Source organism: Acipenser ruthenus, chromosome 3, assembly GCF_902713425.1.
Source record: "Acipenser ruthenus chromosome 3, fAciRut3.2 maternal haplotype, whole genome shotgun sequence".
Taxonomy (NCBI): domain Eukaryota; kingdom Metazoa; phylum Chordata; class Actinopteri; order Acipenseriformes; family Acipenseridae; genus Acipenser; species Acipenser ruthenus.
Window position 1 is genome coordinate 15217012 of NC_081191.1, and position 27425 is coordinate 15244436.

General features: G+C 38.7%; 1 protein-coding gene across 3 annotated transcripts in view; it reads right to left on the reverse strand.

Moving 5' to 3' along the window:
* virma (vir like m6A methyltransferase associated) overlaps positions 1-27425 on the reverse strand; it is a 48410-nt gene that overhangs the window by 19394 nt on the left and 1591 nt on the right. Inside the window, exons 2-15 of one of the 3 annotated variants that reach the window (XM_033992606.3) lie at positions 16019-16131; positions 15471-15557; positions 13446-13494; positions 11480-11648; positions 10967-11086; positions 10257-10502; positions 4401-5544; positions 3553-4044; positions 3207-3361; positions 2761-2843; positions 2250-2343; positions 1484-2031; positions 918-1153; positions 401-656 (exon numbers count right to left, since the gene is read on the reverse strand). In XM_033992606.3, the coding sequence (XP_033848497.2) occupies positions 401-656; positions 918-1153; positions 1484-2031; positions 2250-2343; positions 2761-2843; positions 3207-3361; positions 3553-4044; positions 4401-5544; positions 10257-10502; positions 10967-11086; positions 11480-11648; positions 13446-13494; positions 15471-15557; positions 16019-16131 (3792 nt within the window). Of the gene's footprint in view, positions 1-400; positions 657-917; positions 1154-1483; positions 2032-2249; positions 2344-2760; positions 2844-3206; positions 3362-3552; positions 4045-4400; positions 5545-10220; positions 10503-10966; positions 11087-11479; positions 11649-13445; positions 13495-15470; positions 15558-16018; positions 16132-27425 lie in introns of all 3 variants that reach the window. The other 2 variants (XM_033992605.3, XM_033992604.3) reach the window with 2 other exon arrangements.

Consider the following 27425-nt stretch of genomic DNA (forward strand, 5'->3'; position numbering starts at 1 on the left):
TGCCACTTGCTCCACTCGGCTCACAAATGCAATGTTTTCTTACAGAAAAGCCCAGTTGTTTTAAAAATGAAATATTAATTTCACATTTATACCTTAAAAAAGACCATGTATTTCTTGACTCCAGATGTGTTCAGAGACCAGGGTAGTTTAACCAAGAATATACTTCCCTTGCAGAGGTGCACCACCATTTAAAAATCTTTTTCACACTCCTTTTCCCCTGCCTCAAGGATGGTCTACAATATTTAAGCTTAATAGTGTGCTTTAGCAGGACTACATCTTGAAAATTCCAAACCCAATATAAAATTATATCTCAAGATATCTGTATTATAGTCTGTATATATAAGTTAGAAGCAAGAGATAAATCACACAATTGCATTTTGTAAGATATCCTGTACTTTACCTGATCACAAAGAGACTGTATGACAGTTGCGATGAACTCGGCACAGTGCTGCTGGTGCATGTTGCTGTCGCCAGTGGGCTGCAGCAGTCCTAAAATGGACGGAAACAGCTCAGGAAACTTCTCATCTCCCTTATTGGCCCCACTGAGAAGGTGCAAGACGGCCACTTTACACGCGCGGTGTGAGACTAAGGAGTCCAGAAGTGCAAAGAGCCGGGTGGTCTCCACTGTGCAAGCCTTCTCTTTCCCTTCAGGGGGGCTGCAAAGAGAGAAATGCTGCGGTATAACTACAAGTCAGTCAAGCAGTAACATTTTCAGCTAATACCTTCATCTGTGTTTCAAAGATATGGATTAAATTATTAAAAAAAATTCACACAGCAAACAATTTAAAGAGATGCAATTCTAGGCTTCTCCCAAATCGAAACTACATAATGTGCTGAAATGTGCCTTGTGATTGTGACCTGAAAGGCTGCTTCACTACACTTTAGTTACACAACTGAATCCCTTGCAAGGGCCTTACATTTCCAGCTCCTCCGCTATCAGCTCGAGCACTGTCCTCATGATGAGAAGGGCTGTTGGAGAAGCCAGGTCGCACAGCTGGACACACACCCGCCTCAGCATGTGCAGCAGGGGCTGACAAGTCGTCCCAGAGAAGGATCGCACAATGTCCTGCAGTAGTTTAGCATGAACATGAAGATGCATGCTCCACAGTTTACGTGTATTAAGTGCAACTGCAATATCCTGCGGTGCAATAGCCTGTTCCAAAATACAAAATGAAATGCATTAGTATAATATGAAAAATATTAGTAACCCCCATTGTTTTAGTATATATTTCTCAGTAATCCAGTCTCCAAAACTGACAACTGATCAATACAATCAACTTTAGTCCATTGGATTGCAATAGACAGGAAGACACTGCATTTGTAGTCAGACAGGCAGGAAGAGAAATCAAGCCATATACCCAGAAAAACTGCCAAAGGCAATTATTTTGAATTAAAACAAAAACAGAAAATGTGCTACAGTGAAAAATACAGAAGCATTTTAAAAGTCAATGGCCTATGTACTGGACAGAACAATGTTGATTACCTGGGTCGTCTGCATTGGCAAGGGAAGAGGCAGCAACTCTGATATAAGAGCAAGTCCGGAAAAAAAGCCTTCTGGAGTTTTCAGCACAGTGGAGAGGACCTCTTTCAGCATCAGAGACCAGGTGTTGTTGGACAGAGTCTCCTCAGTGTCTGTAGCTTGCTCGTTGACCCCCTGGGTGAAGGTGAGCAGGATGTCAATGATTTCGCTCTGTATCTTCTGCTCCTCCGAGTCCAGACGTCCGGAGACAGGGACAGAGCAGAGGATCATGTGCAGGGCGACCAGGGTGGAGGGCACCCGTGTGTCCTTGAACTCGAAGGAGCCGCTCCTCAGCAGCTCGGTCAGCATGCACTTGAGGAGGCGGAGGGTGCTACAGGCGACTGAGACGATCATGAAACGCTGCAGGCTGGTGCCCATGTTGCCGTGCAGTCTCCAGGGCTGGATGAGGATACTGTTCAGTTTCTGAAGAATTTTGATGAAGGTGTCCATCCCCTCAGCTGAGAAAAGCTGAATAACTGCCAGGTTCCACTTCAGGTCCTTTTGCTGTCCTGCTGCAAAACCCACCACGTAAAGACACAAAACATCCTTTAATAATATGCCATCCCAAACATGGGTGACATTAATACAGCATTATTATCTAGCTCAAACTTCAGTGTGTGGGTGTGCAGATTATGTGTGCACATATTTACCTGTTTGCAGGAAAAATTACTACATGTAAATTGTCTGAAGCAATTTGTCTGAAGTAAATTTACATTTTTGAAACTCTCACCTTCGACAGCAGGGGGTGTACAGGCAATTTGGCAGAGAATACGCAGGGCCGTCATGAGCCCAGCACCTTCCTGAGTTATCAAGTTATCAAGATTCTAAGGAGAAGGAAAATGTATTTTAAATGTTTGCAGTTCCTCATATCATGCTTATTTTTAACAATACATACTTGAAACAAATTGTGGCTGGTTCAAAGAAAACACACCACTTAAGGGGAAGAATGGGGTGCAACAGATTACATCCATCCACTCAAGACCAAAAACCCAGGTGGAATTTGAAAGACATTTAATGTCTTCATCAACATTAACATTAAATTGCTACAATTCCTAAGTGTAGAACGCCGATTCCTCCATATTCATTAACCTACTTTCAAGAGGTGAAGTACAAATGTGTACAGCACATGTGTTATAAAGAAGGAATTATAAAATGTTAATTCTAGGTCTTTTCTTCTAATAGAAAAGGTGATTTCTATGTGCATCTTTTAGCATTGTATCAAAAAACATGATTTTACAGACCTGTTTAATGTATTCAATAAGACCTGGAATGCAATTAATTTCAAACTGCAACTTCTCTAAAGGTTCAAGCCATTTGCTGAGCTCTGGAAAAATAAAGTTTAAATTAAAAGAGTACATCAAAATCAGACAGCGAGCACCATGCATGCGGTGCTAATGGCAGGATTACCGAATCCAAATGTTGGCTGTCATGCCTCCAACATGCAAGTTTTTTGTAGCACAACAATTTTTTTTTAAATTATTATTATATACTTCATCAGTATATTTTCCCCTTTTATCATGCTTTTAGTGTTAAACCAAAAATAGGAAACTTTGCCTTGGGGATAAACAAACAAACAAATAAATAAATAACAATTTAGTTGTACCCACTGACAAGTACATTGATATTATTCAAAGAGCTTTACAGTCTATGGCTATGTAAAACCGTGAGTTCGTAAAGAGAAAGTTACCTTGCAGTTTGACATTGTTCTCATCAGCCTTACAGACTTTGAGAAGGGGTGCGCCGTAGTGCTCCAGCATTCGAACATCATTGGACGACTGAACCACCAGCAAAACAAGCATGCAGGCATAATTGTACGTCACAGACTTTCTTGATTTTGTTTCCCTAAAGTTGTAGGAAACATTTGAAAACTTATAAATACTTCTGTTATTTTGTACCACATGTTAAGCAAGAAAAAGCTGAACCTTTTAAAAATATTGTACTACCATTACTGTCATTTTACCATTATAATATTTTATTAACCCAAAAAAAAAAAAAAACTTAAAAACAATGCCCAAATTATAGTGCAATCTTACCCTAAACCCTCCTTGGAATAATGATCAAGCAGAGTGATGAGACAAGAGAAGTTCTGGTCTGAGCTCAACACGTGAGACACAGCAGACCTCCCTGTGGAGTTGAAGGAGATCAGATAGAGGCTGTGCAGGATTCCCAGCAGCTCAGTGCTGTCCCCCTCCTCAATGCACGCTTCGCCGCCAAAGTGATCAAAAAGCTCAGCCACACACTGCAAGGCATGCAGGGCCTGCATCAGCCAGACTGCAAATGGGTCCTCGCCTGAACTGTCCGCTTGGATGCCCTCGTCAGGGTCCTGCTCCGAGATCTGAGTGAGAACCCTCGTCAGCAAATTGGTTGCATCGTGTTCGGCCATAAGGAAGAGGAGGCCCTTCTGTGTCTGGGCCAAGAACCTCAAGAGGTCCTTGACTGCCTGTAAAACACCTGGGTGGAGACTTGTGGCTGGGACGGACAGCACCACAGTTAGAGACTCAAGAAAATGCCGGCTGTGCATGTACCTGCAGAGGAAATGTGAAAATGCATTGTCAAGTTGTCTGCTATTTAATGAGATTAAAGTATATAAACCCTAAAGATGACATTATATTAATGTGGTATGTTGCCGCAACCTTTGTAGTGGCTTTAAGAAAGCACCAAATAATAAAAACTATGACAACTGTGGGCCATTACTTGACACTGCTAACACTGCATAACATGCTCCATCAGTTCACCTTATCACAGTGGTTGTTTGTCTAGTTTTTTGGTAATTTTTTTCCTAGGTTTAGTTTCTTTTAGTTTTACCTTGAAAATGGAACACTGCTTATCATTTAGAAAGGAATCTAAAATAACTCAAATGGGCTTTGGGCAGCAGGTGTACCTGAAAAGAACTGGATAGGGGTCATCCCTCTCTGGAGGCCCGGTTATTCGAGCTGTGGTCGGGAATGATTTCACTGGGGGCTGAATCATGGTATGCGGTGCTGTCTCCATCAAATGTAGCAGTTCATAAAGCATGCTGATGAGTTTCTCTATGTCCCCCTCGTTTATATTAGAAGACTCCATGAGGGGATCCATGTCCATGGGAGCCTCAAGGTCTCCCTCCTCTTCCTTGCCTGTCTTTTCCTGGCCATAATCTGGCTCAGGCTCTTGCTCAGTGTTACTTGGCGGAGGTGGAATTATCTCGCCCACCTGGCTGGCTGTTTTTTGTAGGTCTGACAAAATCTCATAGAAATGACCCTTCTGAACAATAGCAGTGCCAGCAGTAACAACACGCACAGTCTGGTCCAACAAGATCAGTTCTACCAGCTTCTGATAGCCACTCCTTTCTTGTCCTTCCAGAGCGCAGTTCAAAAAGGCTTCCATTCCTTCGGAAATGCTGATTAGGCTATCCAAAGACTTGAGTGTGTTCAGCTTTAGAGACGAGGACACATGCTCTGCAAAGAGCAATTCAAATAGTCTGTTTATAATGCCACTCTCCACAAGGGCCACAACGGCTTGGGACCCACATTCAGCCAGAGAGGAAGCAAGCTTGGTTCCAGCTTTCAGCTGTCTTACATTGAGTGCAATGGGCTGCGAGAGGGCTGCCTGGAGAGATAAGGCATGCATAGTCCAGTCTACCAACTGTCCAAGATGACTGGGTGTGGAGTCTTTCACTTGGAGGTAGCTCAGGCCCTTAACAAGCAAGCCTGGTACCTCTTCCAAAGCCATCACCCACTTGGCTCCTCGATCTTCTCTGTATAGTTCCAGTAGCTCAATCAACTTGGCCGATGGCTCTGCAGCACCTGAAGCATCCTCATGCAAATCGCTGTCCTTCATTTTATTCACTTCAATTTCAAATTTAGTCCTGTACGGAGGATTGAAGTATAGTATGGGTCTGATATCCCTCTCGTAAGGATCGTACTGCATGGTGGGCACTGAAGCCAGATCTTCAGGCGTATAGTTTATATCAAAGCTGGGGAACTTATAACTTTCATGTTCCAGCATGGCTTCTTCATCACTGGAAATCTGCTCGTAGCCATCATCCCCTACGAAGATAAAGATAATAAAAATTCATTACCCACAGGTTTGAAAATGGTACATTTAACATACTCAAATGTATTCCCTCGTGAGAACAAAAATCTAAATCCCTACTACAGATTTCTTTATAGGCAAGACATCGAATTTCCACTTGAAAGTCTGCTTGTTGAGTGAACAGGTCTGTCTAACATACTGGAAAAGGTATTTATTAATTGTTTGAAAGAGATCATGTATTCTCCTAATTGACTCCCTACAGGTACAATGTTAAAATGCTATGACTGGATAAAAGAGGGCGATTAAAGAAACTTAAATTATGCACTAAATAGTAAGCATTAGTTTAAAGTACTCTACTAGAATGGTGTAACCGTTCTCTGATAAGCCCAATTTGACAGGTTCCAGTTGTTAGGATTATAACACCAGAGAAGGGTCATATCACCAGTTCTTCAGACATTCAAATTTGTCAAAATCCCAGACAGTAAAGCATGCTCAATAGGGCCATTTTATTACAGAGGTATGTGAATTTATCCTAATGAAAGCTACAAAGTCAAATATGATGCTGTTCATTTTGTGGAGACAATGGCATTGAGCAAACCATCCATGAGTAATAAACAAAAACATGAGACATTAAGCCAGAATGGGAGGAAGAGTCTAGTTTCACTGAAAACAGTGGTAAACCTCTGTGTCTCATCTGCAACAAATCGCTTACACGCTGTAGTCTGTACAAGGCGAGCAACCTCAAAACGTCATTATGAAACAAATCACAACATATTTTCATATGAATATCCTCCTGGATCAGACTTGAGGTGAAACAGGCTAGCCTTTTTAAAAACACACCTCAGCAGTCAGCAGATACTCCTTTCGGCATTCAGTAAAGAAGCAAGTTTTGTATGGCATGAAATATCGCTCATGCCAAACGTCCTTATTCAGGTGAATGAATCTTTTTATAATATTAGAATGTTGGGGCTAGACTACAAAATGCATGTTTAAATGTTTTAGTGCAGGTCTAACATTATTATATTTACATATCTTACTTCTCGTCATGAGCATGTAGTGTAATCCCTTTCAAAATAAACACGTGTCTTGCGGCTCTCGGTCATATGAACATTTTGGTATGCGGCTCGTAGGGTCAGGAAGTTTGGCCAACCCTGTTCTAGAGTATCATAACTTTGTATGGGGATTTGTCACGGAACCATCATCCTTTAACACTTAAATGCAAAATAATGCAAACTGAATTCATCTACCAGTAATTTTAGACTACTTAAAAACTGAACAGAAATCGTTATGCACGTACTTTACATTAGGGATGTCACTGTATCAAATTCTGATGGTATGGTAACCATCAAAAAACCACGGTTATTGTCATACCACGGTATAGGAGGCTGTGTGGTCCACTGCTTAAAGAAAAGGGCTTGTAACCAGGCGGTCCCCGGTTCAAATCCCACCTCAGCCACTGACTCATTGTGTGACCCTGAGCAAGTCATTTAACCTCCTTGTGCTCCGTCTTTCGGGTGAGACGTAATTGTAAGTGACTCTGCAGCTGATGCATAGTTCACACACCCTAGTCTCTGTAAGTCGCCTTGGATAAAGGCGTCTGCTAAATAAACAAATAATAATAATAATAATGTCATTTTTTTGTGATCCGTTTCTAAATGGTGATTGAAAGAAATACACTGCGGTCAAGTCATTTAACAAAAGAATTACTTTAAAGTTTTAAAACAAATCTTAATGTTAAATTGCTGTAGTTAAATTTCTGCTACAAAACTTGAGAAAATAAAAAGTTTCCATCAATTTGAAAAACAAAATATTACAGCAGAATGTCTGTATTTAATTATACCACACTAATGAACTTGTCTGGCTTTGAAATCTCTGTTTGCAAATGAAAAAGGTGCTATAAATTGTACAACAAATCAAAATTACAGAGGCAGGGGGGTTGTTTTAATAAATCTGCACACACCTACATACATAATGGAATACTGAACGTGTAAATAAATTAAAAAATGTTAATGTACAGGAAGTTATTTTAACAAGAAGGATGTTTGCTAGTCAGTGTACTGTTAACAGCAACACGACTGCATACTTATTTTATGACAGTATCTGAGTTAAACGGAACAGCAAGGCAGACATGTTGCAGATATGAAGATTTACATTTTAAATCAGCAATGTTTTAAGGCAGTCAGACATTGTCTAGATCTGCATAAAAGAAAATTCACAATTCAAATGTCCTCTTGTGGAGGTATTTAATCACAATGCATACTGTATGTTCCTTTGTAAAGGTGGTGAAAACACGCTTTCTGTGTGCTAACAGCCTGATTTTCAAGAGGCAAAATAAAAACTAGGTTGCAAAAGGGGGTAGGGTATCTACAGTAACACAGTACAGTTTACACATGTTATGTAAAAACTGAATTTTATTTATATTTATTCCTGAAATGTATTTTTGTTTACGACTGTAAGTTGCCCTGGATAAGGGTGTCTGCTAAGAAATAAATAATATACCTAATAATAATATACATAATGAAGTTGTGTACTTACTGTTCATAAGCCACTTCTCTCTCGTGTTTTTTAAGAATATATTCTGTGGTGGAAAGGTATGATCGTTATGCAGCTGTATTTTCTTTATGATGCAGTAGCAATACAGTACGATCTTGGCAAAACCGAACATGCAACACAACTGTTTTTGTTTAGCACTGGGACAAATTACGCAGCTTGAATTAAAACATATTCTATACAGGTCACAGAATTTATAAATGACAGTATAGAAACTACCATGCAAATTAAACCACTACATTAATGAGGCGTGAAATAAACAAAAAACACGCATTACTATACTTTATTAAAATTAGTGTTCAAACTATTTTCTTGGAGGGATCTGCTGTTTGCACAAAATCTCACCCGGAGTTTATGTTGTACTGTAATTCTAGAGTTTATGCACATGCTGCCAGAGCCACTGAGTCTCTCAGCTACTACTGCTACGACAACATTGTAAAATATTTGTATTCTCGATTGTTTTAAATGTGGCGTTTGATAAGTTAGAGATTTATTTTTAAGGTTTACCATCCAACATCAGTTAGAGAAAGCATAACACAGTAAATGCCGTCTCTCGCAGCAGGTGCTGATACGATCAGCGATAGGTTGAAACCATAGTATTGCTGCATCACTGACTTGCTCATTCATAAACTAAAATTATCGGGAAACAAACAAACAAAACTCCAAAATGCCAGTGCGGCTCACCACTCGACAGTGAATACAAAAACGCGCCGATACCGTGAACTCGGTACCGTGACATCCCTACCTTACATATTGTTAACGCTGTGCTCATTTTTACACAGCATAGTCCTTTAGTAGTCTCTTAGCTTAACCGTTTAGCTGTCACTCGCCAAAGCTGATTTTACAGAAACAAAGAAAATCTAGATTCCAGTTACTGACGCTTCGTAGAACAAAAGATACAAAGTTATGATACTCTTCTATACCAAATATGTCATATACATTGTTTTAATTGTGAGTGTAGTTAACGAAAGGTGTTAAAAGTTTATATACAAACAGAAATAATGTATATAATTCATATTAGTATTGTATTTTGAAACAAGCTATTCGAAATGTGTATTATCTTAATTGGTAACATGTAAGTTTTCTTAAAAGGAAAAAATAAACTAGAATGGTGTTTACACAGCAAATCACGTCAAAGTGTGCTCGCTCACCGGGGATGCACAGTAGGGGTCACAATTCCAAGTATATGGCACTTATCATTATATCTTTCTAATTCCTGTGACTGGAGGCAAGAAGTGTGCTCTGTGGTTGCAAATACATTACATTTTGCTGTGGAAAATACCGTTTTTGCATTTGCCGCCAATATGGCGGCGTAGCCTGCTGGGGTCACATGACTGCAACCCCTCAATACAGTTATCTTGGGTAGACAAACACAGACTAAATAATTTGGTAATTACATCTTGTTGAATTGTACAAACCCTTTGGTAAAAGTTTTACCTTGCTCCTTGATCATGGAATGAGGACCCAAAAATATAAAATTAATTAAAATTAAAATGAATTAAAATCACTGGGGGACTTCAATGACCAAATGTATCTATTCCTGCTGTGGCTAATGCTTTTAGGATTTTATAAAACTGTTATATAGCTATACTTCTACCTGTGTTATAAATGACTGACATGTACTATGGATGGGCATGGTGGTTTACTGTAAAAGGTGTGGAATTTTTATGACCAGGTTGACCATGAATATTGCTGCAGTATTTCCCAGTAGTTGTTAAATTTGTTTCTAAACCAATTATATGCAACTTACATGGTCTAAGATGAAACACAATTGTTAAAAGGAATACCAAGAATAGAGCTCCAGAAGGTTTACAGCATCAAACACTCAGCATGGAGATCATCAGACCCATGTGGAGAAAGTAAATTGTTTGGAATATTATGGATCTTTAACCAAACAGTACAGTTTTTTATACAGTACAGTTTTTTTTTTGTTATATTTCATTATTTGTTGTAAAAATATATGTGTAACTTTTCAACCATGTTAGATTATTAACACTAAGAATGACAGAAAAATGCAATGCAATATTCAAGGCCGGCACTGTGATCTCAATTTAAATAAAAGCTAATAATGGGGCTCAAGGTGAATGACAATGGATGATCCTGAGCTGCTCTGCCTTGAACCAAAATGGCCCCACCCTACCTTCTCCATCCTCATCATCATCCTCCTCCTCCTCACCCTCCTCCTCCTCCTCTTCGTCTTCCTCGTCCTCCTCTACGATGCTGCCCACAGTCCTCTCGTCATCATCCTCTTCCTCATCCCCGTCCATCTCTTCTTCCTCCGCCTCCTCCTCTGCTGCCTCCTCCTCGTCCAGCTCTCCCATGTCTGAGTATGGTTCTTCCGGGGGGATCGAGGCTCTGTCTGGGGAGATGGGCTCAAAGAAATCCTCCTGGCCCTCCTCAACTTCCTCTTTGTCTATGCCCACTGAAACGACAACCAACCGATAAGCACAATGTAGGGGATATATTCTACTCTGGCTGTACCTAGAGGCGGAGGGCAAAAATAATGACTTTTTTTTTTTTTTTTTTTCCAGATTTTTTCTCGGGGAAAGGTTATTGAGACCAAAAATACAACATATAAGCCATAAGAAATTTGCCATTTTGTGTAACATTTACAGTTAACCCTACTATGGATTTAAAACAAAATATAAATTGTATAGCAAGCTCAATTTGACTACATTTATTTGCAAATAGCAATAATCTTTCTACTTTGAAATATAAAAATCATCTTGGAAGGAGAAAAAATTAACATATCATTGAATCAGTATCAAGGAACATTCAGTAAGCTACTCCATGAACGTTTTGGTACAATGCCTCTAATTAAACACAAACATATACCCAGACAATGGCAAGAGTATATGAGTGTTTGAAATGGGCAGCGAGGTCTACCGGACTCAGGGACTGCTTCCTCCTCATCATCGTCAGGGGGTGGAGGTCCTGGGGGGGTCCTAGGACCTCTCGGCTGGGGTCTGGGGGGGCTTCCATTGTACTGATCTTCTTTATCCCAATCTGTCAGAAACAAACCCTTTGATCACCCAATCCCTCCTTGATGACCTCTCTGATTTAAATTGATATAGCACTACAGAACCCATGACTGAAGGTACTCTCTCTGGCTCTTAAAACATTGTGTATTATGGTATAGAGTAATCCTCAGTAAAGTCCACTATAAGTATTTAAGCTTATTTGGTGAATATAGTGCTCATCAAAAATACTATCAACTTGCCAGCAGGTAGAGCACAAGCTGATGAAATGGGTATATCCCCACTGTAATTATGATTGACAGTTTGAGAAAGGCTACAATAACTAATTTCTCATTTGCACCAGATCTGCCAGTGGTATTAATAAGCATCATCAGATTTCTAAAAATGAATATTAGTTCACTGTGATGCCTTCCTAACTAACCATGTTTGGGGTTCCTCTTTAAAGCAGCCTGCTGCTGAGGTGGGGGTGGTGGGGGAGGCGGAGGCGGGGGAGAGTCCCTGTCATGGCCAAGACTCCTTTCTGCAGTTCCATAGACTGCAAGGGTAAGGCAGTTATACCAGCCTTTGAGCACCAGCCCATCTGTGTTCACCTGAAAAAAAGCATAAAACTAAGAGAGTGGCACTGGGGAACTGACAAATAAAAACATAAGCTGGTCCATCTTTTTTGTCATTAGCAAATAACGACATTTTGCAATCATATTGTAAAGTTTTTTTTTTTCTTGTTCTAGTTCCTTTATTATTTTTTGGAAATATATAACCAGGATACACGAGTTTAGGCATGCATTTGGGTGATGTGGATAGGTAAGAGACTGTGCCATTTGTGTTCCGCCTTCTAACGAGACTACAAGTGCGAGTGTAATGGAATTATGGGGCAATGGCTGCCAAAAAGTTGCTTTGGATATTTGGACACATGTTGTGGTTCGTCCAAACGACGCAGACTAAACTTCATACAGGACACAGAACAAGCCATGGGCTTCAACAGTTGCTGCTATAGTCATTTTGTATTGCTTTCTTGTGTTCTTTATGGCTTGTTTTGTGTCTGTACCTAATTTTAAAAGATGGGAGTGGCAATAAGGCCTTGTTTTGGACAACGGCTGGTTTAAAAAAATGTATTTATTTTGCAGAAATGTATGTTTTGTGTTTGTAAAACCCTAAGGTTGCACAGTCACAAGGCATATGCAAGTCTGTAGTTTAGTTAGTAAACTTATCCCTCCCTAATTTTGTTTCAGTATGCTGTAAAAATCATTATTAATCTTTACAAAAAAATTGCATTTCTAAACAGCCATTAAGCATATTTTGAATCCGTTGCCAATGCACATTAAAAACAGAAAGTGCAAAACAAACAATATTTTTATTAGGATTGGAATGCTGGCTGAAACATGAGGAGCATGAGGTTAGTGCCGGAGGGAACACAGGGTGTGGGGTAATCATGCATCTTAGTTTGCAGAGGCAGGAAACTTCCACATTTGCTGACAGAGCACCCTCCGAGCAACCTGCCTGATTAGAGAGGGAACAACAAGGGCAGTGACAAACAGAATATAGCTTTCCATTCATTTTTTTAATGGAAAGCTAACAAATAGTGTCTAAGGTTGACTGTCATCTTTGTCCTGCATGATAGTTTTTGCATGAATGCATAGTACACTGCTGTATTTCTTTACATTTTAAAATACAAGTTTCCAGGTCATCCATTCTCCCCTGATAAATGGTAACTTAGTTAGACTTGTTTTTGTGTGTTAATTTGGGATATATATTCATATTTTAAATGCATTGGATTAACTGCATCATTCTGGCACCTTTGGTCTGACTGCAGTTACACCATTGGAGTGATTCTAAACTATTGCACACAAAGTGATTAGGTTCCACAAAGCAAGATTAACTTTTCTTCTGTAGTGTTGTCTTTGAAATATTTGCATATCCAAAACTGAAGAACATAATACATGCAAAGAAAAGATTGTTAAATGAAAAAAAAATGAGACTAGTGATTAAATTACTAGTCCATGTTTTTATTACATCAAGAATAGACTTCTCTGCTGGAACCTCATTGCCACTGTGTTTTCACAGTGTCAAAGACGACACTGTAGTTGTGAAGAGGATACTGTTATAATACTGACATCTTGAGATATGAAACCTACATCCATTCTTCTCCAGCCACTAGGTGACGGTGCAGGAGTAGTGGTTAGAATGTTTGTTTTGTAAACAGGATGTGGAATATCATGTGATCCTAGTCTCCCTCCTGGATTTCAACCCCAGAAAACATAATTTGAGACCAATAAAAGTAGAATCCACTGAGTGGTCTTACAACACACTGTCTGGCACATTCTACTAGTGGTTACTGAATCACTCCGTTAAAAAATGTTTGCTGTGTCCACAAAACAAGACTACCTTACCTTGCCGTTTGGTCGGAAAACAATGGATTTGTTCTCATCATAGTCAAGGCTGTAGGAAAGAGTAAGAGGAATTTAATCACTTTTTATAAAGAGCATCAGTGGTGCTATCTTTTGTTTAATGCATCAGATTTTTCAAACAGGCCATCACTCAATTTAAGGATACTCAGCTCATATGCTAAGGTTGGAAATTGTCTGTGGTGTTCCACAGGGCTCCATTCTAGGTCCTTTGTTGTTTTCATTATATATGCTACCGTTAGGTGACATTATCCGCAAACACTGAGTTAACTTCCATTGCTATCTTGATGATACACAGCTATATTTGTCCCTAAAGCCAGATATTTCTTCTGCCTGGGTGTTATTAGCTACTTGTCTTACAGACATCAAGCATTGGATGTCACAGAATTTTCTAATGTTGAATTCAGATAAAACAGAGGTTATGCTAGTGGGCTCACAGAACCAACTAAAAGAAAATAATGGATTACATGAGCTTGACCCTTGCAGTCTCTCGTCAAAACTTAAACTAGAAATTAAGATCCTGATCTCTTATTTGAGACTCATATTAGGGAACTTACTAAAGTATCTTTTTACCATTGAGAAATATCGCCAAACTTAGACCAATTATTTCTGTATCTGATGCCGAGAGACTAATGCATGCCTTTGTTTTATCTAGAATTGATTATTGTAATGCAGTTTTTTCTGGTGTCCCAAAACATGTGGTATCCCGCTTGGAGCTTGTTCACAATACCGCCGCTAGAATTCTGACTAAAACCAGATCAAATGAATATATTACCCGTGTTTTGCCCTTTTTACACTGGCTTCCTGTGCAGTATAGAATTGATTTTAAGATTTTGCTGTTAACTTACAAAGCCCTGAATGGATTAGGACCTAGTTATTTGCAGGAGTTCCTGGCCCCATATCTTCCAAACCGCACTCTGAGATCATAGGATGCGGGGCAGCTGGTTATTCCTAGGGTCAACAAAAGCAACACGGGAAGTAGGGCTTTTTCTTGAAGAGCTCCTAAATTATGGGATGCTCTGCCTTTGTTTGTCAGGGAAGCTGGGACCGTTACAGTTTTCAAGTCGAGACTAAAAACGCACTTTTTATAAAATGTCTTTCTTATTTTAGTGGGTTTTAATGTAAACTTTAAAATTGCTGCTATTGTATTATGTATATACTGTTATTTAAATATGTTATTTAAATGGTCTGATTATGGCAGTTGTATGTGTGACATGCTATACAAATGTACTGTGGTTTGTTCTTTTTTTCTGCTCTGTACTGCACAGTGCTTTGCGATACTTTTGTATAAAAAGCGCTAAATGCAATAAATAAAATGTAAAAAAAAAATAAAAAAAACTTTGCACACCTCTAATATGCATACCTTTGCTTATAGCTACACTTACCCAAGTATCCAAACAAATTGTTTACATCTGCTAGTGGTAAACACAGCTCAATCTGACAATGCTCTTTTGTCAACATCATTTTGGGCCATTTTATGAAAATAATAATGTTGTTGCATTGAATTAGTCATTGATGTCAAACAACCAACAAGCAATAAATATGTTTAAACTACAAATATGTTAAATTAGGACAGACCTCTGGGAGACCCATTCCCAAAATAAATCTAAAATTAATTCTTAAGGCAAAAACGTCAGTAATTTTCTTGTCATTAATCCCTTTGCAAGTAAATGCTTCAGCTTTCATCAACTAAAACTTGTGTCTACATGACTTAGTATCTTGTTTTACAACAATTTCTGACTAAATTGAAGTTATGGATAAAACCCCTTTCATCTTACTATATGTTAGGTTATCATGCACAGTTTGTCACCAAGAGTTTTACAATTACACACATGACACTCTTAGTATGCTATAATATGTAAGTTAACATTTCTTGTACTGCTATTGTGTCTTAACAAGTTACAGTTTTGACTAAATTGATTTGTGGCCCTGTAATTGCTCAAAGCAAACTTTTTATCAAAGCAAACAGTAAACCAGAATATCTTGTTAAACAGTCAGGCAAACACTCACCTCCCCAACCTGTCAAAGACAGGGGCACTTGGCTTGCTGACATTGTTGAAAAACAGGTCGAGCTGAAATGCATGAGGCGATGTCTCCCTGGGGACAGAGCACAGGGAAAATGTATACCTGCTCCTTTACAGTCCTGGACTAAAGATCTCCATTTACCCTGAAGGATGAGCACTTAAAGTAGTTAGAGATTACAAAAACAGCATTTAATTTACCAATTATAAAAACTTTTTTTTTTGTTTGTTTGTTTTATCTGAAAACCTATTTAGTTGTTATAGATTCAATCAGTGTCAAAAGAAATTTAATTTAAATTTAAAGAAATAATAAGTTTAAGGGTGTAGCGATACACTACAGTTCCAATATACAATATCATGACATGCAGGTCAGGATACATTGTCACAGTACAATGGATGGTCCTGATGGGCATATTCTTATTATGTTTAATATCAATATATACAAATATTAAATGATGGACTTAAAGGCAAAAGAGAGAATGCATTTTATCTACACACAGCATACAAGGCGTATGTTTATTGACTTTTTTTTCATACCCGTAGACCCTACTGTCCTGCAGGTTACTGTGAGCTCGGATTCCTGGCGGGATCACTCGAACTTCATTAACAAGAACTCCACAGGGAAATCGAACAACGTCCACATTCGTGATCTGCCAAGACAGAAAATATAGCCAGATTGATGGCTTTGACTGTGCAGCAGCGGCAATTTTGTAAAATGACTGCCAAAAAAAAAAAAAAATGTTAATTGGTCTTGCACAATAGCCAGAACTGAAATTGATAAAGAATTATAGGATACAAATGCATACCAATTTTTCAAAGCAAATGGTCTTATCAGCTGTAAACCAAAAAGGCAATTTACCACAGCCTGGCAGCCATATTGGGATCACAGGTCAAAGGAAAGGATACCATTGCAGTTAAACCAAGGACTTGTCATTGAAAATAACAATTTAAAAAAATCTTATTTGATCAACAATTATACTGGGATCCTTGCCAGAAGTCCACAACAGAGACATTTTCCAGCCTGAAAAAGGGTACTTAAGGAGTTGGACCACATCCTTATTAAACATCCCAAAGTTTTTTCAATTGAAGTACAAAGCAGGCATGCACCGAATCCAGGATTCAGTTTCGGATTCGACCCGAATACCTTCTTTTTGAGCAGGTTTTGTGCAGTAAATCTCTATGTCTCTGAGACAGGCGACATGCAACATATACACCCAAAACAGAGGGCTCTAATGGAGAGCGTTGTGGGACTTCTCACACCGTTTGAAGAGTTAACCAGAGAAAACAGTGCAGCAGATGCATGCATTTCAACTATCCTCCCAGCAGTGGCAATGCTGAAATGCTACATTCAAACTGAACTAGCGGACCATGGAGTTAAGCAAACTGACATCAATTCTAGACAGATTTGAGGCAATTTAAGAAAATAGTTTGTTAGTTGTTATTAGCCTCGATCCCAGATCTAAAAAGTTAAATTTTGGTCAAGTGCTGCACAACGATGTCGGGCAGAGTTACTTGTTTAAGAGGCTGTAGCTTGTTGTCCTGGAGTTCTACCGAGTCAACAAATTAATCAACAGCTGCAGTTGTGCAACAGGCCGAAGAGAACCCGACAGCTTCCAACAAAAGACATTGTACTGGGAAATGGAACAGTTGGGATGAATTATTTTGCTATGGGAAAAGTACACACACAGCTACAAATGCTTGTCGAGACAGAGATGAACGCCTTTTATCTTGATCCTCTCATTTCTCGAACAGAGGATCCAGATCAGTGGTGGAAGGCAAACAGTAATCGCTTACCATTATTGTCAAAAATGGCACAGGCATATCTCTGCCCTCCCACAATATCTGTGCCAAGTGAGAAACTTTTCAGTACCGCTGGGGACATTTGCTCACAGTCGCTGCAGACTTTCACCTTAAAATGCAGAATGCCTTATTTTCTTGAAAGCAAATGTACATTTCATGGAGTAAAGTTATGCACTAAAACCTGTAATATATAGTAACGGCAAACTGTCTTAGACAATTGTGCTTTGTTGCTATGTCTGTAAAACGTGTTCTTGAGATCATACTATACTGACTTGTTGAAATACTGAGTAAAATAAAAATAAAAAGAAATGGGTGCACAATTGTTTTTTTTGTTGTTTTACTTCTAACTTTACCACTTTCAAATGTTCAAAAGTTGAAAAATATGCTTTAGTAAATTAAATTGTACGTTATTGTAATGCCAATACAAGTTGAACCTTTTGGTTAGTGCAGTGTTTTATTAAAATACTGTGTAAACTAGTTTGTAGCTTACTTGATATACTCACGATGCATTTAAATCAATGTGGGTTTTATTTCGCAGGGAGATTCAGGTCACTCATTTTTTCCTTAAAGCTCCTGGATCAGATGATGCAGGTTGAAACCTCAGATTAAAGAAGATCAATGCAGCTCTCCTTTAAATGTAAAGGTACAGTACACTGTTCCGTATTGTTACGTTTTTAACTAAAATCTTATTTGGGGATATATTTCCATTCGGTAATAAAAATACTATTTATTTAAAGTTTTCCATGAACAGGTTTCCTTAAATTTTCTTGATAATTTCTTCAGGTTTTGTAGGATTCGGTATTCGGCCGAATCTTTTGAGATGGATTCGTTACTCGGCTGAATCCTAAAAACTTGGATTCGGTGCATCCCTAGTGCAAAGTATAAAAACAGTAGCAGGATTATTGGCTTCACATAGCATTTAATTACACATTTGAAAACAGATTTAATAGACGACATTTATAAGTGTAACACATTGGGAGGTAACTGGGAAAGTATAATGCAAAGGATGAGAAGTCTAGATTATAATATCTATAGATTATAATTAGTGCTGGGACAAATATCCGAATATTCAAACGAACATTTATTGACATGTATTCGGATACAAAATTCAGATGTTTGTATTCGCTAGAAATGACAAAAATACCTTGCACTTATTTACTCCTTCCTGACTTGTAGCTCGCATTGATTCGTTCTGAATACTTAAACCCACCCCAACTACTTAGCAATTTCTATTGGAGGATTGTAACACGCTTGCAGGATTTAAATGAAGATGTTCTTGCTAGATTTAAAGCTATATTACAGTACTATAGGTAGTATTTACACGCTCGTGGAACTTAAAACAGAATTGCAAATTGTGGCAAAATGTAAAAAAAATGCCTAAACACACAAAACCCCCAGAAGAATAAGGATTTCATTGTGGAAGACAGCAAAGGAAAGAAGGTACAACTTAAATGTGCAAATACTGTCGAGTTACTATACATATTGTGACAGAAAAAAACCAAACTAACAAAAAAATTACATATAACTTGAAAAATAGCTAAAAATAAACACCAAAAAATTAAATTAATAAAACCTGAAAAAAATGGCCCCAATTATAATACATCACAAGTTTAACATCAATTGGACAAGAAGATCTCTAGATATATGCAAAACTAACACACATTTTCTATTGCTTCAAAAACAGTACAGGACAAGAAAAAAATTTGCATACTGACATTGATGAACATTACTAAGAACTGCTAGCAGCAATGAAAGCAGGTTGTGCATGTTAATGTTAAACAAGTACATTAGATGATCCCTTTTATAGTAATTGCTGTATACAGAACGCACTTTTTTAAAACTAGTTTACATTTTAGTATTGATCCTTTGTCTCTATCCAAATACTGTTTACGCAGGTACAGACAGGACAAGATTCTTTAGAATCAACATCATAGTTCAGTGTAAAAACAACTGAGGCCAAAAGAAAAACTTGGTTTTGCTTGACTGGCACAAAATCTGGGTGGAGCAGCTGATTCAGGTCTTAAAAAATCTTATATCACATACTAGCGCATGTCGCTTTAAATGTTTTCTTTTTCAGAGGTTCTTTGGAATTTCTTCCAGGAACTTGTTTACGTGTATTCCAAACAAGAGCCTACAACATTTCAGAATGTGTACCTTATTAGTATAATAAAACACTTATGTCAGAAACATCCAGTCCTCTAGAAAACAACTGCATAATTGATGTCTGAAATATAACACACACTGTATTGCACAGAGCCGTGTCTCTATTATTAATCAAGTATGTTAGTAACATGCATCCCCCGCCAGGGCTGTAAATTAAAAACGACACACCAGTATGATGTAAAAAGCTGACACCCAGCCCATGACATACAGCAACAGTATGTATAGCATAGTATGTATGTTAGGGCAGCAGTGTTGAGTAGTGGTTAGGGCTTTGGACTCTTGACCGGGGGGTTGTGGGTTCAATCCCAGGTGGAGGACACTGCTTCTGTACCCTTGAGCAAGGTACTTTACCTAGATTGTTCCAGTTAAAAAAAAAAACACAACTGTATAAATGGGTAATTGTATGTAAATATAATGTGATATCTTGTAACAATTGTAAGTCGCCCTGGATAAGGGTGTCTGCTAAGAAATAAATAATAATAATAATAATAATAATAATAATAATAATAGCAGGGGTATTAAATTACATTCACTGGAGGGCCAGATAAGGCAATGTCCAAATCTGGGGGGGCCACTGGGCGCTCATGATGTCCGGGGGGGGAGTTAATCCATTCATTAAGGCTTACATTTTTATACTGTGTATCTATGTTTGCACCATGCCTTTTAGCACCCTAAAAGGACTGGACACACCAACGCGTAACTTTTTTTTTTTTTTTTTGTCCTAAGTTTTAGATGATCCTCACGTAAACGAGAGTGTTTGCTGGTCTGCGCTCTGTTCTGACAGCTTAAACCCCATTCTGCTGGTACACTGGATACAGGTATTGTAATTGCAATTGCTGCAAGTTTTGCGAAAGCAGGAAAGATGTCGTAATTGTTCTCAATAAAAACCCTGCAGGCCTCACCCATGGTCTTTTACTTGTCCAAATTCTTGGCTGAGTGTCAACATGCAAGATGCTCTAATACCAGGGACATGCACAGTGCTATATGGGATACTGAGCCCACCCTCCGTTTTTTTTAATTTTTTAATTTTTTTTTTTTATATATAAAGACGAAGGAGCAGTGGAACCATTTTTACACGTTGCATTGCATACAACTACTTCATAATATAAACAAAATTATTGGATAGGGATGAAAAGGGGATCTGTGGTCTTTTATATCTGCATTTCAGAAACGCACTGCTGTTATTTCTTTACGTTTTATTAAAATGTCCTCCATATATAATGCGGAATTCTGCGTAAGCGAAACCTCTGGAGATGGCACCCTACAAAACTTCAAACAAAACCTGCATTTATTCATTTGAACTACCCCAGAGTAAAAATGAAGAAAAACAACCAAGATCGTTCCAAAAGTTGTATCTTTGCTTAGAAGCATTAAGCATCCGGGCATAGTCAGTCCCTAGTGAGCAGGTATTCAGTAATGCTGGGCAGATTGTAGGCAAGTGCCAGTCATATATGCATAAACTGCTGAAATCAATTTAATATGCATAATAGTTTTTAAAGTGTTACTTGCAATGTTACACAGTAATCCACAGTGTATACATACACATACACACACACACACATAAGTTTAGGGCTGTAACGAAGGGCACATTTTGACCTTTGAAGGTTTGGAACACATTACCGAAGGACAGTTTGAACCTTCGATTGGTAATTATTTGCATAATTTACTGGTGACGTTACCATAGCTACTTGTTTATATTTGATTGAAAATCCTATTATTTTACAGGTAATCCTTATAAAAATTTAATAAAACATTTACATGTAGTTTAAAAATACATTATGTAGAACAGTAATCATGTTTGTATAATTTCAATAAAAATAAACGTTTATTTACACATAACTGATGCTGCTTGCATGTAAGCTTGGGGTAATAATGTTAATGACAAGCATTTTTTCTGAGTTTGTTCGATATTTAAAATTGCATCTCTAAACAAGGGAAGCACGTTTGAAGGTATTTTGAGGAACCGGACAAGAAAACCGTGGTATGTAAATAACTATGCCAAACAAAACTGCCGTACCACAAAAACACAAGTTCAATGCTTCACCATTTGAAATGAAGACATTCAGAATTATTGTGGCTGGAGCTACTGATGGCAATAAAAAGCAAACATTTGCTATAGATTTGGCCGAACAGGGCGTGATCATGTTATCCCCTGTGACAGGGTGGCTGGGCGGTGACGTCACGGCAGAAGCAGGAACTAAAACAAACTGACACCAGGCACTGCAGTTTTCAAATAAAGACGCGGCTGGCCGCCGTTTTATTTAAATACAAAAATAAATAAAAGGTTTTAACAAAAAAACATTTGCTCACAGAGCAAAATAAAAAGGTAAACAAAAAAAAAATCTCGAACACAAAATAAATAAAACACAGGTCAGGCTGGGCAGATTGCCTTCACTGTTCCTATGTGTTTTTTTAAGTTTCGTTTTTCTCTTTCTCTCTCTCCACGCTCTCTACGCTCCTCTCGTACAACCACCCCAAGCTGGAGAGCTGCAGGCTTTTATATTCAGGTGACCATCTCCCGATTAGCAACAAAATTTATCACTTAATTAACTCGGGAGATGGCCATCTTCTGCACGAGTTTGCCTAATTATTCCTGGCACAGGACGAGTACCCACTCTCGCCTCTGCCAGAAAACATTTTAAATAAAACAATAACAAAACCTGCAGCGCCTCGCCGTCACAGAAATAAATACATAAATAAAATAAAAAACAAATACAAAATACACTGCACAGGGGCGGAGGGGGAGACCCCGATCTAAAATTAAATAAACAAATAAATGTACAGGGCTCGCTACCGCCCTGCTACATCCCCTATGAGGACAGTGCGTGTGAATTGTGAATGCTGCAGTTTTTAAATCGATGTAAGATTATCCCAATACTGTGCCGACCCTTAAACAATAACAGCGAGGCTGGAAAAACTTAAAGAAAATCGTGCTGTTCATAAAAAACTTTCAAAGGGAGAAAAAGTTGCAATTACCACACTCGTAAACCCCATTCCCCAATTTTCCCATAGGTGGAAGGCTTTTTTCACTTAAAATTGTTCTGTAAGCTTTTAGACTGAATGGCCGTTTATGTTTAGTACAGTTTTTATTTGCATGTTGGAGCTACTGCACTAAAGTAAAGGACCTCTGAGACACACTTCAAACAGGTAGGCCAGGCATTACAATTTAATGTAAAGTCGTGTCGATACGTGATTTTGAATACTTTATGTTATTTATTAATACCTGACCATATACAATTAACTGCACAAGAAGGCAAACATTATATTATTAATTACTTAATATATCACTTGATTGTATGCTAGTTTGGCATTTAAAATAGGACTGTTTGGGACGTTTATGTACACTAGTACTGTATGTAGAGGAGAGTGGCATTTGATTCAAGTACTCGTTAATTGTAATGCTCAAGTACTCGTCTCGAACAACAATAGATCTCAAAAATCCCACACCTAATATCAAAGACCGCAAACTTTTAAATCTCTGAGGCAGAATTTTTAATATCAGTCACAGTGCTCTTTACAATTCCAAAATATTGTGCTGTTTTATCCTAGGTAATTACCTTTTCCAAAAGTGAAAGTATTTCCAACTTTTTTTCAATTGTAAGTACTACTTGCTTTTGCTTTCCTGGAGCCATTTTGCATTAGCGCTGTAGAGTGGGTGATGTTTGTCTCTCAATGTTTTTATTTTTAAATCATATCATTTTGGGCAAACTTACTTATAAAAAAAATAAATAAAAACTAAACTGTTTTAAACAAACCTTTAAGAAACACACTATTCTAAAAACATACTATCTGAAAATGTGTTCAATCTGTATATAGTTGTATCTTCACTAGCAACTTTAATTACAAACATTAAGATTTCAATATATACACTGATGTGTATGTGTTTTTTTTGTTTGTTTTTTACTTTGTAGTTAAGTCTTTGCTATGTTAGAATTTTATTTGCTTAATAGGGTTTATTTGCTTAGAAAATACTAACCAGGGCTGTCAGTATCAGAATGTAATATAAAGAGTGTGTGTGTGTGTGTGTGTTGAGATATGGCTTAAACGCTGACACTGCAAAGCTATTAAAAATGTACCAAAATGTACCAAAAGCACATCCCTAATAATTATGTAATTATTATCCAGCGTGACTTACAATTGTTAAAAGATATCACATCATTTTAACATACAATTACCCATTTATACAGTTGGGTTTTTTACTGGAGCAATCTAGGTAAAGTACCTTGCTCAAGGGTACAGCAGCAGTGCCCCCCCCCCCCCACCTGGGATTGAACCCACGACCCTCCAGTCAAGAGTCCAGAGCACTAACCACTACTCAACACTGCTGTCCATAAATTCAAGCTTACTGTATATATAGCATGCAGCATCAATTACGTGTACACAAACAACTTGTATTTGTATTTAAATTATAAAAACATAACTGCTGTTCGATACAACATATTTTTATACTACACATGAATGTTTTATTCCATTTATATGGAATACCTGTGAAATAATAGGATTTTAAATCAAATATAAACAAGTACTGGTGATGACACTAGTAAATTATGCAAATTAGTACCACAGACGGTCCGAACCTTCCTTCGGTAATGTGATCCAAACCTTCAAAGGTCAAATAACGTGCTACATTTTTCGATATCAATGTGAAAAACTGATCACTGTGCGCCGCCTCGTTTTCGCTCTTAATGTACTTGTGTGTGAACTGAAAGGAATACTTGAATATCGAAAACATTGCCGCTGAAGCCTTTCAAATACTGTTCCATGAAAAAAGTTAAACAGGTAGGTAATTTATTTCAAAGTTCCCCAACAATCCAATTAATATATAAATATTTTAATGTCCATTGAACTGCTGTTAGCTACTGTTGCACATGTCCAACTATTAAAACATACAGAAATATCTGAAAGTGAAAGTAACTTTAATTTCTTACCGGTACTGTATTATTGTGATAACAATTACATGTTTTCTTTATAGGGTCATCTCAAAACATGTTAAATGTACACAAAGCCAGATAAAAAAATAATAGATCAGCTATGTGTTATCATTTAACATGATAAAATGATGTATGTATATAGATACAGTATATGATGTCTAAAATGTACCCTGAGATAAATGATTCAATTTTATCGAAATTATTACATACTGTCATTTAATCGGAATTAGGCCCGACGGTCTGAAAGTAATTAATGCTCATCTTGCTTTCATACCCTTTACATTCAGAATGTCACCTAAAAAGCGGACCAAAGTACAAGGGTTGACGAGGGGGGAGACTCTGAAGTAAGTCACTTGCCTGCAGCAGCGACTGCAAGTTAAACTGTCTCTGCTCTAGACATGCAGTCAACCAGCAGCTTCAGAGCTATTAGCTCAGAGGAGCAGCGGAGCTGTTAGGTCACAGGAGCAGCGCAGCAGAGGATCTGTTAGCTCAGAGGAGCAGCACAGCAGTGGATCTGTTAGCTCAGAGGAGCAGCGCAGCAGTGGATCTGTTAACTCAGAGAAGCAGCGCATCAGTGGATCTGTTAGCTCAGAGGAGCAGCGGAGCTGTTAGGTCACAGGAGCAGCGCAGCAGTGGATCTGTTAGCTCAGAGGAGCAGCACAGCAGTGGATCTGTTAGCTCAGAGGAGCAGCGGAGCTGTTAGGTCACAGGAGCAGCGCAGCAGAGGATCTGTTAGCTCAGAGGAGCAGCACAGCAGTGGATCTGTTAGCTCAGAGGAGCAGCGGAGCTGTTAGGTCACAGGAGCAGCGCAGCAGAGGATCTGTTAGCTCAGAGGAGCAGTGGAGCTGTTAGGTCACAGGAGCAGCGCAGCAGAGGATCTGTTAGCTCAGAGGAGCAGCACAGCAGTGGATCTGTTAGCTCAGAGGAGCAGCGCAGCAGTGGATCTGTTAGCTCAGAGAAGCAGCGCATCAGTGGATCTGTTAGCTCAGAGGAGCAGCGCAGCAGCAGATGTTAGCTCAGAGGAGCAGCGCAGCAGAGGATCTGTTAGCTCAGAGGAGCAGCACAGCAGTGGATCTGTTAGCTCAGAGGAGCAGCACAGCAGTGGATATGTTAGCTCAGAGGAGCAGCGCAGCAGCGGAGCTGTTAGGTCACAGGAGCAGCGCAGCAGTGAATCTGTTAGCTCACAGAAGTAGCGCAGCAGCGGATCTGTTAGCTCAGAGAAGCAGCGTAGCAGTGCAGCAGTGAATCTGTTAGCTCAGAGGAGCAGCGCATCAGTGGAGCTGTTAGGTCACAGGAGCAGCGCAGCAGTGAATCTGTTAGCTCAGAGGAGCAGCGCATCAGTGGAGCTGTTAGGTCACAGGAGCAGCGCAGCAGTGAATCTGTTAGCTCAGAGGAGCAGCGCATCAGCGGAGCTGTTAGGTCACAGGAGCAGCGCAGCAGTGAATCTGTTAGCTCAGAGGAGCAGCGGAGCTGTTAGGTCAGCATGTGCATCTGCCACTGTAAGGAGCGAGTCCCACAGAAAACATCGCCTCCCGGGATGGAATGAGGATTGGGTAAAGGACCCCGGTACAGCCCCTGGCTGTACAACACTGAACGTGGTATGTTTACAAATACCATAAATAATAGGTTGATTGATTTGTAACTAAAAGAAATGCTTTGTGTCACTAACGATAATACAATGTGAATAACGTAAATTATCAATGAAGTATAATGCTGTTAATAATCCATATGGGAGAGTATTTTCACTTATTTTGACATTTCCTCCAATTATCAATTTTCAGTTCACTTGCATGAATTAAGATTTGTGTGTTGAAGTGTCAATGTAAGGCAAATCAAACTTGTTAAATATCAAAGACGTGAGTGTTTGTTTGAAACACAGCCTGGAGGTTTACTGACTTCCAGTTTCCGAATATGATTATCAGAAGGCCATGGCTGTTTTCTCCAAGCCATGAAAAATAAGCTGCAACCGCCCCCGCCGGGCCTATGTGATTTTCTAGGGGAAACACTGCTGCTTATTCAGGAAATAAAATAAAGTTTTACCTACCTGCCTACCCTATTTTTTTCCCCCCAGCTTAACCAGAACCACACATTTTTTTTATTTGGTCTTAAATAACACATATCATATGCAGGGATCGACAGAGTCCTGTTACATGATAGACACCTTACAAAATACTGACCTCACTAGGACAAGATCATATATCATGTGCGTTAGTATTAGGTACATTTAATTATATTATAAAATAAACATACCTCATAATGCTGTGATAGCATTACTGGTGCACTGTCCCATTTAAACCACACAATTTTATTAATTAGTAATTTAACATACGCTTTTATCCAAAGTGACTTACAGACTAGGTTGTGAACTTTGCATCAACAATTGCTGCTGCAGTCACATACAATAGGTACTCGGTTTTATGTCTCATCAGAAGGATGAAGCACAAGGAGGTTAAGTGACTTGCTCAGGGTCACACAATGAGTCAGTGGTTGAGGTGGGATTTGAACCGGGGACCTTCTGGTTACAGGCCATTTTCTTTAACCACTGTTCCACCAAGCCTACATAATCGTTATTGTGTTAATTTTTCAAACAACTGAATATGGTTGCTCTTATATTTTCTGCATTACAGCGTCCAGATGTTAAGGTTAAAAAACTATGGTAAATAATACATCGACTCGTGCCACTTTGGTCAGTGCTTTCATGTCACATGCTGCGCACAAAGGTGATCTACCGCTGACTTCAGTGTTAAGCTGAAACGGCAGTAGCCAAATGTCTCATTGTTTGTGGCAACAGTTTATGCATTACAGTGCAGTCTTTGTAAGGCAGCGGGATTGGTGTTCATTTTTGTGGCGATTTCTTTAAAGACGCTACCTGTTGTAAATTGTAACAGCTTTTGCATAACGTCAGTGCAGGCAAGACAGAGATCTTTCTGTGCGTCTTTTTGTTCAAGTTCACAAATGCCGACATACACCTGAGACTGTTTTCTTTCACTTCTCTTACAAACATCTAATTTCCTGCTGCAGACATATTTAATATTTTCGTCATCTTTTTA